At 35.6% G+C, this 13913-nt stretch overlaps 1 protein-coding gene across 3 annotated transcripts in view; it reads right to left on the reverse strand.

Annotated features, from left to right (window-relative positions):
• Positions 1-13555, reverse strand: part of NETO2 (neuropilin and tolloid like 2) — a 33473-nt gene extending 19918 nt beyond the window's left edge. For 2 of the 3 annotated variants that reach the window (XM_031954425.1, XM_031954424.1), the window contains exons 1-4: positions 13010-13555; positions 3043-3099; positions 1685-1825; positions 388-636 (exon numbers count right to left, since the gene is read on the reverse strand). In XM_031954425.1, coding sequence (XP_031810285.1) covers positions 388-636; positions 1685-1825; positions 3043-3099; positions 13010-13043 — 481 coding nt within the window. In that variant the 5' untranslated portion in view covers positions 13044-13555. The remainder of the gene's footprint in view (positions 1-387; positions 637-1684; positions 1826-3042; positions 3100-13009) is intronic. The other variant, XM_031954426.1, reaches the window with a different exon arrangement.
• Positions 13556-13913: the final 358 nt, after the last annotated feature.

Raw genomic sequence — 13913 nt, forward strand, 5'->3', positions numbered from 1 at the left:
TCAATCCTAAAGATAGTAGTCACTTTATATAATAAAAAAAAGAATTAATGTAGTTATTTGGAATCAAGGGGATAAAGGAACTGATTGGGTAAATTTTTCTGTTTCATCTAGTTGTTTTGCCATTGTGAAAAGAGCCAAGGAAGCTTTTGTAATATTTTCTGATGACAAAGAATATAAAAAATGTTAGCATCATAGAATCAATATTAGTTTTCTTAAAATTCTGTTTAACAGAGTAACTTTCTTTAGGTTCTGCCTAATTAATTTAAAGCCCTACATCTGTGCTAATGCATACAGCTTGACTAGTAGACCTTCTTTCTAGCCTTAATATTCTGTTTTTGAGGTAGTGCATCTTGAAAAAAATAATCCTTTACCTGAAAGAATCCTTACCTGGAATAAAAGAGTATTTTGCTCGAAATCCCAATCCTTCTAGTTCTTCATCAGAACTAAATTTAATCCACATAAATCTGCCTGTTGATCGAATTAATGAAGGGCTTTTTACACCACAGTAACGATCTATAAGTGGAGAGAAACCAAATGGTCCATCTCGAATTTCCAAGTGATCAAATCGACATTCAAATGAAGGCTCTATATAATAATGTTCATCAAAGGTCAGTTCTATTCTTTGACGTGGAGCAGCTGTAACATAGAGAATCAATTGGGATAGTTTTTAAAGAAGGAAATATGTAATGTAGAAACATTAAAAAAGTCTAAAAAGGAAAAAAAATGGAAATAATTGCTGAGTCAGTACTTTATAACTAAGGACATCAGTATGAATGAAATAACATACTTGGAGCCAATGTAAATAAATCAAGTGTAATTGGCAGCAACACAATTGCTTTTATTAATAACTTAAACTTAGATGCAGAATATAGGTCAGGCTACATAGCTTGTATTAACCATAGCACAATTCTTTGTAGAACAAAAATAACATTCTCCTCCAGCATACATTATTTATTATACTGGTTAAACATGTATTTTATTGAAATTAAGATTTCAAGAAGCAAATATTCAATTCATGAAATATAATAGATAAATGGAAAAAAAATGAAAATACCAACAAGAAAAATACTGCTCTACTAATGAAGATTGTGACCAAAAATTTGCATAGGGTCCAGTAAATTATTACAGTAATACTTAAGGAAATTTCTCAGAAACATTTCTCATTAATATTGATACTTGAAAAAATGAAAGTTGAAACAAATATTTTTACTAGTTTGAAGATTCTTTTAAGGAATTAAAAAAATCTAGGAATTAGTTTTGTTGTTGTTTCAGTTGTGTACAACTCTTTGTGACCCCTATTTGGGGTTTTCTTAGCACAGATCTGGAATGGTTTCACCATTTTCTTTTCCAGCTTATTTTACAGATGAGGAACTGAGGCAAATAGGGTTAAGTGACTTGTTAGAGTTGCATAGGTAACAAGAGCCTGAGGCCAAATTTGAAGTAAGGAATAGGAGTCTTCCGGAGTCCAGGTCCAGAACTCTATCCTCTATTATCACCTAGTTGCCTCCCTGAACCACACAGCCAACCACTGTATTTTTATGAATATCTAAAATTCAGAGGCATGTGTTACTTGTTTAATCATCATTTAAAAATTAATTTGATTCGAAATGATTAAAACTATATTATATCGATAATCTTTTAAATTTTATAATCAATTTTAACGAAAAACATTAAAAAAAAATACCTTCCAAAATATAAATACACTCCTTATTTGGTGGGTATGACTCAGGATAATTTGGAGAAGCAAAATGACCCCCATTGCTGGTTCGAACCCAAATTCCACACTGGGTAGCTGGAACATGTTTAATTCCAATATTCTGCCCATCTTGAAAAAAAATTATATTAAAATCTATGAATTAAAACAAATCAAACAATCCCAACAACAAACACATGCACACGCATGCGTGCACGCACACACACACACACACACACACACACACACACCTCTTCTACCATTGTACATCCAGAGATTTATGGATATATTTGATATAGTTTATGGCAAATTTGACATAATTTAGAAAGAATGAAGGAGATATAGGTTTCTGTGTTCTATGTTAGGAAAACTGAAATGTATGATAGTCATAGGAGAAAGTAAAACAAGATATTTGGGGTCTTAGATATTGCTCTAACTCATCTGATGGTGATATGTCTTTAGGACATATCAAAAATATTGATTTTTTTCTCAGTCCCAATGGGGAAAAAAACAAATTGCTGAGTCACCACTTTACAAATAAGGATATTATTATGATGCCTGTGAGGGGGCAACTCATATATCAAAACAGTTCAATGTTCAGAAATTTAACTAAAGTTTTCTGCAATTATTTTCTTACATAGATATATGTATATTCCTATGCATATTTAAATAATAAATTAAAATTAAGAGTTTTTATTGGAAAGGGCATGCTCTCTGTCATGAAAATCTGACCTAAAGTAATTCATCTGATTTAGTTTCATATCCAGGAAGATTTGGACAGGTTTACAGCCCGTCAAGTATTGTGGGATTCTTTTGTACTCATAGGAATGAGAATTGGAATGGATCTTAAGAGATAGTTTAATTCAATCCCCTCATTTTACAGATGAAGAAATGGGATCCAGAGTGGTTAAATGATTTGAGCAAGGTGATACGGAGTAAATAACATATTTGGAATTTTTAAAAGAATATCCTAAGTTCAAACTAGGAATCTTTTCTGGAATACCATGCTGTCTTTCTGTCTGCTCATATTGCAAAAATGGATTTCTCTTCCTGCTTTATATTTATCCATGAATTTTACTCAATTTTGTGCATAATTCCCATTGTAAATCAGAAGTCAATGGTAATAGCAGACTACTGAATTAAACCTGGGCAAGAATAGCTATTGACAATTTACTTAGCTTAACTACAGTTGAACTCAGTTACCTGAAGCATACTTGTTGACAGAATGCCTTAGGTCACTAGAACAACCCAGAGGGATTATGGAAATAGCATTCAGTAGCTAGACTACCTTCTATGAACCCATCCTACTATCTTGTATAGGTTATAAACTATCTCTATAAATACCATACCTTGAGTCTTCTGGGCCACAGCAATGCCTTCTACTACAAGTACTGTTATTAACAACACTAGTAAAAGAACAGAAAACACATATTAAAATGAAACCAAAGTTAAATAATATTAACTTATATATAAAAAGATTATATTCCCAATGAAAAATTAATGAAAAACACAGAGAAATAAAAACATTCTTCTTAATTATATGCCTTTACCTCAAGGTTTTAAAAAATCCTACTTTGGTTTCTTAGTGTTAGAAAAATCCCTAAAATCTGATTTGTACTTATATATGTAAATGAAGTATGAATTTATAATGATTATTCCTTAGCTATGGATGGAAAAAGCACAAGTTTTAAATCTTTAAAACAAAAACTGCTACTACATGAAACTCTTGAATCAAAGTACTATATTTTAAACAGGTTTTAATGTGAATGTTCTAGATTTAAACTTATTTTTTATCTTTGGATTATAATATTGTCTTTCCATGTATAGTGGGTAACTCATGAATGTATGTCAGTGAAAGTTCAATTGGATTCTCTGACATCCAAGCTTCTACATGGTAAAAACAGAAAGGGGGCAGCAGTCTCAAAGAAATCAATTAAAGAAATTTCACACTGTGCAGAATCCTATAATACAAAATAATGTATATTTAGAAAATGAAACTTAACAAAAATTTCATTATAGTACAAGTGAAAATTTTAGAGGTCAAAAAGATGCTATATAACCTTGAGATGATTTTTGTTATGTGTCCTATCTTTATTTTCTATTTATCAGTATTGATGCTATCTTTTATAATAATTTCTCCCTGAATGGAAAATTCCTGTAACCTAACATTCATATATTCATGCGAGTTTTTATATTATTTGTCAATTATCTATCATCCATCCATCCATCCATCCATCCAATGAGGTTTCAAAAATCAAATGTATATGTATAGATTTGGGGAGATTTGACTTAATACTAGTGTACAAAAAGGATCTGGAGGTTTTGATGGCTTATAGGTTCAATAGGAGTGAAAAGTATGAGGGAACCGTCAAAACCTAATGCTAAGTGTTTTTGATTTGCATTAAAATAAATATCTAGTCCTCCTGTATTATTATTTAGTCAGATTCCATCCAAAACACTATTCAGCTTTGGACACTATACTATAAACATACTTAAAACAAACTTAAGGAACTGAGGATATTTAGCTTTGAGGGAAGATTTAGGGAGATATGGTCTGGAGATATATCTTTAAACAGTCTGAAGGTGTGTCATTGGATAAAGGATTAGATATATCTGATGTAGCTTCAAGGGCTTAACCAAGATCAGTGGAGAGTTGTTACAAGGAGGCAGCTTTTAATTTAATGTAAGGTGGTTTAATGGTTAAAATTGTTAATGAAATGAATTTCCTCAAGAAGAAAGAGTTCTCTGCCACTGAACCTGTTAAAGAAGAGGCTGAACATTAAAGAAAAGGTCTAAGTGCTAGGGAACCATAATGGGGATTCCTGAAAGGACTAGAGATTGGACTATATTCTCTCTAAGGTCCATTCCAATAAGAAACACTAAGTATATACTTTTGTGGAAAGGAAATATTGTTAGGTTTTGGAGAATAATGTTTAAGAAACAATCTGACTTTATTAAGAGAATTGTGATCTAGTTGTTACAATCTTTTCAATTCTTAAGTCTTTGTATTTTTGTTTTTTTTTTTTTTAAAGTAAATTTATTTTAAATATACATTGTTTTATGAACCATGTTGGGAGATAAAAATCAGAGCAAAAGGGAAAAAACATGGGAGAAGTTAAAAAACAACAACAACAACAACAAAAAGTGAACATAGCATGTGTTGATTTATATTGTCTCCTTAATTTTTTTTTTGGATGCAGACTTTATATTTTTGTTGACCTACTCTAGCTCATTTCTCATTTTTTTAAAACTTTCTCCTTTCTTTTTATTCTTTTTTTTTGGTAGAAGGGTTGAAGTGGGTGTGTGTGTAATGATCAGTACTATTGTTGAAGATAAACTATGCCACAAAGGATTTAATCTTTTAGTGAACTTCCTAAATACCTAAGTTTGAGTTAGAGGGATTGACCCTTGGAAGAGAGATATCACTATATTTCTTAGGACAAATTTATTCACAGTGAAAATATGGTAATAATCAGAGAATTCTGGTGATTCTTTAAATAGCATTTTCTCTCTCTATATATATCAATATGAAATCAATGCATCATGCTACAAGAAACTACTGCAGAGGTACCACCTTTAAGACAAGTAAAATTTTTAGCAGTTGCATTCTTTTCACCTTAGTTAATGAATGACACTGGCAAATGAGCATGTTTATGAATAAACAACTTTCTTATGCACAACACATGGCAAATATGTAAGTATGTATGGTATGAGGAAGAAAGAGTAAAGTAAGCAATCACTAAATTGAAATCAGGGGATCACCAGTAAAACTGACAGAAAAATGAACAAAAGAAAATTAATTCAGTAGTTATAGACAACGCCTAATAAAAATCTAGCTGTACACAAATTTGGTTTACTAGTGATATCAATCATATTATTCACAAGTGGGACAAAATGTTTTAATTAAAGCTTCAAAAACATATAATGCTCATTATATTTTATGCAAGATTTCTAGGATTGCACACAAATTAGTTTTCTGAAACTGTGCCATTTGAAACAAAGATACTATAAAAATACAGAAAGGAGGGACTCTGTAGTACACCTAGAAACATCTGCTTCTTTTTCTCCTAGTGGTAAAGCAATGACTATTAATCATCCTAGTAATATGTCATAACAAACATATGAGTTTGGCTAAGAATTTAATAGATTCTTTGTAATGAACTGAGTTATAATCAGGTTGAATTATTAAAACAAATACCATGAATGCCCAACATCATAGAATACTGATGAATAATTGGGTTAGGATATATCTTCCTGCTGCAATTTAACATTATGACAAGATAATAACACGTAAGTTATTTATAATACTAGTACTGAACAAATATAATTTGAATGTAATTAATTAGTACACATGGCACTTCTGTATTTTTTCTGCCCTCTGTCTCATCAAAACTTCTATTGCTCTTCCTCCCTTCTGACTTAATGGTTCATAATTTTTCTTCATAATTATGAACCAATAATGGTTCATGGTTTCATATTCAATTAGTTACCAAGTTTTTTTAGTTCTGTTGATATAACAGAACTAAATGATTTCACATTTTCCCTTTCTTTCTGTTCATTCTGCCAAACTACCTTATTTCATGCCAATATTAGCACTTTTGCTTGTACTATTGTAATAGTCTTCTAAATGACCTCATTGTCTTTTACTAAATGCTGGGGATGATTGAGACTGAATGTTTTTTTGAGTGTATGTGACAAGGAAGATAGCTTTTCCTTGGGATACTTTAATAACATCAGGATATAGTTCTAGTACTGGAAAGGTATGACCATGGGAACTTAGAGGTGAGGAAATCTGGTGAATGTTGATTGGAGAGTATGATTGAGTTGCTGAAACTTTCTAGCTATATGCTTGCTAGAAAGTTTCAGATTTTCATTAAAGTCTTGGTTTGAGAGAGACCAATAAGGAAAACGGGTAACTCCGATCCAACTGCCTTTCCCATGCAGGGTAGCTACCAGTAAAGGTTGCCAAAACAGCTTTTGTCCCAAATTGAACTGTTTGGATTTCTAAGTGCCTTTTACTTTAGTACTAGGAAGATACCATTGAGGGTGGAGGTGGGAGGTAGTGGACAGTGATTCAAAGCTGAGTTCATAGGAGTGAGTGGCACTTGCAGTCTCTTCCTCTCCAAATCCTTTCATACAGATGCTAAAATCATCTTCCTAAGCACAGGTCTAATTATGACGCTTATCTGCTCAAAATCCTTTAATTATTCTCTATTGCTTATAGGATAAAATAAAGATTCTTAACTTGGCATTTAAAATCTTCCAAAATTTGGCTTCATTCTAGCTTTATTTCACATAACTTCCCTTCACCCACTTTTATGTATCCTTCATTTACTCACATTCTGGCTTACTGGGCTACTAGTTCTTTCCTAAATTTGATATACCTTTCCCCATATTCTGAGCATCTGAACAGTTTTGCTCATGCCTGAACTGTATACATTCCTCTTCTTTGATTTTCAGACTGTGTCTCATGGTAATTTGGTTGCCATCTCCTTTGGGAAGTCTTCACTTATCATCCCAGGCAAGGATATTTCCTTCTTTCTCAAATTTTCTGGATCTCAACCTTACTCTCTGTAGTTATCCCCATTACCAGTGAAACATAGGCTCTTGTGCCATTAAAAAAAAAAAAAATCATTGTATCCCTGATACCTAGCATAATGCCTTGTCTTTCACAGATATTTAGATATGTGTTGATTGAAATGAATTCTCAAATCCAGATATCACCCAAGGCAATCCATACTTGAAAGAGCATGCAAAACATCAAGTCATCACCATGGACATATTGGACAAAGTAAGGGACTTGGATTCTGTAAAACATCTCATCTCTGCTATCTATCTCTATCACTTTGGCTTAGCCATATAACTTCTTGCTTTCAATTTGCTCATTTGGAAAATTAGAATAATGCTTTTCATAACAACTTCAAGAATTGTTGAGACTCAAATGGGATGATGTGTATAAAGTGCTTTGCAAATTTCAAAGCACTGTATCGGTTTCAATTGTTATTATATTGAGATTGAAGATCAAGTCTAGACCATGGTTCTCAAACTTTGTAACTTAGAAATAAAATGCAGATCTATTCAGTTATTCAGCTGAAAGGGAAGAACTCAATTTTAAACAACTATCTCAGTGAAAAGCAATGTTTTTAGCCATTTTGATTCTGGAATTCAGGTGAAGGATAACGATATTCTTAGTTATGGCTCATTTCTTTCTAATAAAGAAGGATGTTAGGGTATGAACTTATATTATGCTACTGTAGGTATTAGGTATACTTCCAACTCATCCCATCAAAATGACCAGTATTAGCTTTTAACCCTACCTTCTTCTTGTCTTTATTTTGGCTTTCCAGTTAAAGGTTCTTCTTTCCAATTTTACTAAATGAAAAAAGTAAAATTTATTTTTTTCAGATTAAATTCCAAATCTTGGTCTTTAAGTCTCTACCAACTTCAATCTACTTCCTTTAGTCAATTGCCTTTATTTTTCACAACATTCATGCTATCTTAAAACAGTCAATATCTATCGACTGTCTACCACACAAAATTAAACAACCACTAGGAGCCATACTGAAGGCATACTTTTTATTTTGAGGACAAAGAAGAGAACTAAGAAGAAAGCAATTGAGATCTCACTCAATAATTACCTAGTCACAATTTTGGGCTAATCCCATTTTCTATGAGATGATTCTATAGTTGTTTTTTAAACCTGTACTTAAGCTAGAATATAATGAAGGATCTTCACTGAAAGACAGAGTCTCTATTTTTAAGTATCAGGAGTTGTAAATATTCAGACATTGTAGCAATTTTTTTTTAAATAATAGGAGATATCAGGGCCCCCAAAATATTTTACTATGTACCTAATAACAAGAGGGTGTTTAACCTCAACAACATCCAGTCTTTTTTATGGTAGTTAAACATTTACTTATCAGGAAGTATTCAAAGCTTCAGTGTACTTTGTAAATGCCTGGATCCTAGCATATGCTTGCTAATTACACTGCCAATCACTTCTTCCAGAAAAAAAAAAAGTTGCTTGTCGAAGTAGTACCTTCTCTTCTGAAAAATATGACATCCTCCTTGTCAAACTCAAACCACTGTAGGAAATTAAAAGTGCTCCTGAGAAGCAGTTGTGCATGTCTTCCTACCACAGATTCCTCCTCAGACATAGTTAGTCAAGAGTGGACTACCTTCTTATAATTGTGATACCAAATCATATTCACCTTTCTTCTAGTCCAACCTCCAGCTTTATATTTTCTGTTAAATCACAGAAATCATATGTAAATGAATTTGTTAGTTATTTTGAATGGGACGAAAAGTTCTTTTCTGCTCTTGTTACTTATAACACAACAATGTTAACAGGTTACCTTTCAACCAAGGCAATCAAGATTGTATGCACCAGGGTCTATTTAGTACAGTGCTTTACAAATTGCAAGCACTTAGTAATTGAAGTTGTGCCCCTACTATTTTATTTTAGGTATTGCTCTTATATAAATGACTTATTCTTCCAAGTCCTTGTGACTGGTTTTTTTTTTTTTTTTTTTTAAATAAGCTTTAAGGATGTAGAATAAAATTTTATTGCCTTATCACATTCCAAGGTAGGTAGGTGGGTTTTTAACAAAGTAGTGCCAATGAAAAGTTGTTTTTCCTTTGTAATATCTTATCACAAATGCAACTAAAATCTTATAACTTGAAATATAAGATTTGGCTTACTTGCTATATTTTGTGGAAATCTACTAGAGTAAACATGGATTGCCTTTGTGTTTCTATTCCTATTTTTATTTGCATGCAAATCTGATATTTAATTTGGACTTAGAAATTAGAAATCAAGTGAAAAGTTTTTATGTCACCAGGAACAAGAGAGATATTTAATAATTCATTCTGCATAATAAATTTTCATAAAGTCTAATAAAATCTTCATCAAATCTGACCCTCAGTCCTACAATCTAAACAAACAGTGGCTCATTAGACTACTACCATTTGCTCTCTACTTAAAACTCTTAACTACCTATTATTATAGATGATTTTTAAGGGGAGATAGCCAATAAATTATTGAAGTTTTAATTAATATCTATGATTATACAAATTTTCAATAATAACTTTTAGAAATATTATATTTCAATGTAGAAACAATCTACATTAAAGAATACTTATTTACAACTAGGACACTGAATGGCATTATAGTAAGAAAATAACAGAGATAAGATGTGAACTCAGAACCTCTGACTAAATTCAGGGTTTTTTCTACTCTACCATGCTGCCTATAAGCAAAAATGACTTACTTAAATTGAATAATTTAAAGAATAGAGGGTATGATACCTGATAAGAATGCCCCTTTTTCTAGTGGCACAAGAGGACAGAATGCATTGACACAAGATAAAAGCATTCCTGAAATATGAGAAAAGTAAAACAGGCAGCATTAAGGAAAATCTAATACTTTTTTTTTTTTGATGGGGAGAATGAATTTTATTTTTTGGTAATGTTTCCCAGTACCAGTTTATGAGGAATACCATTGCCACATTAGATTTTTCCATATGGAATGTATGCATGTATATATTTTATACACATGTATAAATATATGTGTACACAAATACATCTTTCCATTAATCCATATACACACATATATGTGTACCCATACACACATATGTAATATGACATGTCTAGAAAATGAGCATATCAAATTGACTATCATTCTATCAAATTCCATTTTATTCTATCCCATTCTTAATCTTCCAGGCCAATGATTTAACTCCTTATCTAATGTTTTATTACTAATGTAAATTAATAGCAATTATTAATCTTGCTTTAAGCTTTCAATGACTTGTCCCATGATACCTTAAGAGTACTATAGTAATTCTTAATTACTTTGAGATATTAAAGGTACTATCAAAATTAGTCTATTCCTAATCCCAAATTCTATTTTAAAAATACAAATGAAATTATAACATCTTGTTACGTATAGTTTAAGTAAAGAAATTAAGCATATTTTTAGAACTACAGAATCAAATTAAAAATGAATATTATGGTTTATTATAGCTAGAACACAAGAAGAAATAGTTAAAAATCTAGGAAGTGGAAAGGAACATATAGTTTACATACTCCCAGAACTCTTATAATCTGATCACAGAAGATAAGTAAATATTCACTATCCAAAAAGTCTTGTTTGTTAATTTATTGCAAATTGCTTATGTAAGAAAAAAATTAAGTAGAATTATTTGAAGTTGTTGAAGAGATTTCAAATGTTAATTTAGGAAACATTTAGATAGCTGAATTATTAACTATTTAAATTAAAACATGGAATTGGCTATTCAACATCAATTTGACAAAAGTTTTGCTAATCCAAAAGTCATTATTAATTGAAAATTTATCACATTTTCATTACAAACTAACGTTAGGGGAAAAAAATCTCTCTAATTTGGCACAAGCTTCTGATGGAAACAGATACTGATGAAAGCATAACGCTCAAGTTTTCCATGAAATGTAAAAAAAAAATTTATAACAGTGTAAGACAAAATCCACCTTTTTACTTATAGTAGGGGGAGAAGTCCTTTGTTTCCTTTTGCTGTTTTCCTTTGAGAATTAAAAAGAATTTCATAAGCAACTTTGAGATGCAACCTTAATTATTAAAACAACAACACATGACACAAACTCTTCATCTCTTGGAAAATTTGAAATCACTGTTTTATCTGAATGGACTACTTTTGGCAAGGAGCCTCTGATCAGAAATGAGGAGGACAACCAAACAGCAACAGCTTTGTGTTTTAAGATCTCACTCAAAATATAAGGAGGCATATCACTTTGTCAAACTGGGATGGCATCTTTGGAAAAGTCCAAAGCAAAGACTGAATCCTCAGAGACATTGTACATCATTAGAAAACGGGTCAGCATTGGCTGAGCTCCACTTCAGGAAAGCCTGCAGTGGTGTCGCAGCCTCCCAACTCTCCTCCTTTATCACTATTACTACCACCACCATCAAGAAGTATTACTGTGGTTAGAGACATGAAAAAGGACAACCCCTCCCCCCCCACACAAATAAGAGCCCCTAGTACTTTAAAGTGCAACCAGCTTCTCCAATGTTATACTTTAAGCCACAAGTGACAATATGACTTTGGTTTTAAGTCAGTCTTTGAAAATGTTATTGTCTGTCAGTTGTGCATGGCTTTCATCAACATACGACACTCAGATTAGAAAAGGAGAAGATAGAAAATTAAAAGCTCTACAGGTTTGCCTATACATGTTTTGCTTCTGGCTGGAAATAAAACACATGAGCACTTTACACACAAATATAAGAAGGTGAGAATACTATGAATTTAGCACATCAATGTCACATTCTAGACCTCAGCCCTGAAGCTTACTGGTTTTTTAAAATGACTTATCTATGTAGTAAAGTCGCACTGTGATAATGTTTTTCTTGAAAATAAATTGCCTACAGTTGTGTTTATTAGTTTTGCTCCGGTTAAGAAGTGACCATAAAAACTGCTTTGGTTCTACTTACCTATACATATTGCACTTGATTTTGTAACAAATCAAGCACAGAATTATTTGATAGGATTAAACATTCAACACAAAGAAAAGTGATCTATAAGGCACACAAAAAATCGGGATAAATGGAATATCTAAGATTACCGAGATGCGTATTTTTGCATATTCAAAGAAGAAATCATGAAAATCAAATACACTGAAAAGAGTTTTAAAAACCCATTTCTTAAGGGTAAATCAGAAATGCCACCTCGTTTCTCTCAAAATAACTGAATTAAAAAATGACCGCTTTAAAATGACACCGGGACACTTTGGTGCAAGTAGTTTTAAAGAGGCGAGCATTACGTAGGGCTTTGGAGGAGCCGCGGCGGCAGCTTCAGTGCCTTTCACCCCGGGCAGCTCCAACGGCATCGCTCTGGACAACGGCTGCACTGAGTGACAAAGGCGGCTCGCGGCGGCGGCGGCGGCGGGGAGGGAGAGAGGAGAGCGAGGGGGAGCCGAGCCGAAAGTCTCGGTCCGCTGGGTCGGCCGCCGCCGTCCCTCCCTTAGATAAACGGCCCAGGACAAGGAGAGAGGAACCAGCATCCAGGGCTCTCCGGGCCGGGGCAAGAGCGCGCCGAGGGCGAGCGGGGATGGGCGCGGAGCTCAGCCGCTCAGGGTCACGGAAACGAGCCTGGGATCGGGGTCTGGGAAAGGGCAGGGGCTGCCAGGAGGCGCGCAGGCGAGGGAAGCGGCGTTCCCGTTCCGGGACGGGTCCAGCAGACCCTGGACAGCTCCGCCGGCGGGCGCCTGGGGCCCCGGCCCGCAGGGGGCGCCGTTTCCCGCCCGGCGAGGCGGGCCGGTTCTTACCTTTGAGGCCCGAACAGAGCTTCTCCAGGGCCATATTCCCCGCCGTGCTCCGGCGCTGGGTCCCAGGCTAAAAAGGGGCAGAGGGAGGGCGTTGGGAGGAAAGCGCCTCACGGCCCAGCCCGGCAGCGGCCCCACGCTTTCCCATCAGCCGGACGGAGCCGTTCCCCCGGTCCTCAGGTTCGCGGACCAGCCATGCCTGGGCTCCCGGGCAAGCGACGGGGCTGCCCGAGCCCTTGGACGGGAGTCGCCTCCGGCTTCGCGGCGTTCAGTCCCATGGACCAGAGGAGTCGCTTCCCAGACTTCGGCAGCGGCAGAGAAGGGGTAAGCCGGAGGGGCTGAGAGTTCCCTTTAGTCTCGGGGAGCGTCGCTTCAATGCAGGTCCTCCTCCGGCACTCGGTTTCCCTGGAGCTTCTCGCTAGCCGGCAGCCGCTCGGGCTGGAATGAAGTGGCGGTCACCCCAAACCCAGGCTCTTTTAAGAGGGGAGCGCGAGCGCCGCGTGCCGGCTGTGCCAACTCCGCGCATGTGTTCTTCCTCCGCTCCACTGCCCCCCCTCCCCCTCCCCCTCCCCCTCCCACCCACTGCCTTCTGAATCCGCGCGCTCCTCTCCCGACAAATAAAGCCTTTTCGCGGCTCGCGCCTAGACAGCCGTTAGCTCGTTATGCTCTCTCCCTCCTGCCCCCCCCTCCCCCGCCTGTCCCACGGAGTTGCGTGTGTGCGTGCCTGTGTGTGTGTGTGTACGCGCGCGCGTGCATGTGGGCATACACACACGCTAGAGAGAGAGTAGCAGGGAGGGGGCAGGCGCCTTCCCTCCCGCCGCTCCGCGCCTCGTGTGGCTGACCGTTGGGCCCGGGAGGTGGAGGCGGGGGAGGGGACCATCTCCCGTCACGCGCCCCGCTCCGGCTC

This window comes from Sarcophilus harrisii, chromosome 2, assembly GCF_902635505.1.
Source record: "Sarcophilus harrisii chromosome 2, mSarHar1.11, whole genome shotgun sequence".
NCBI classification, from domain to species: domain Eukaryota; kingdom Metazoa; phylum Chordata; class Mammalia; order Dasyuromorphia; family Dasyuridae; genus Sarcophilus; species Sarcophilus harrisii.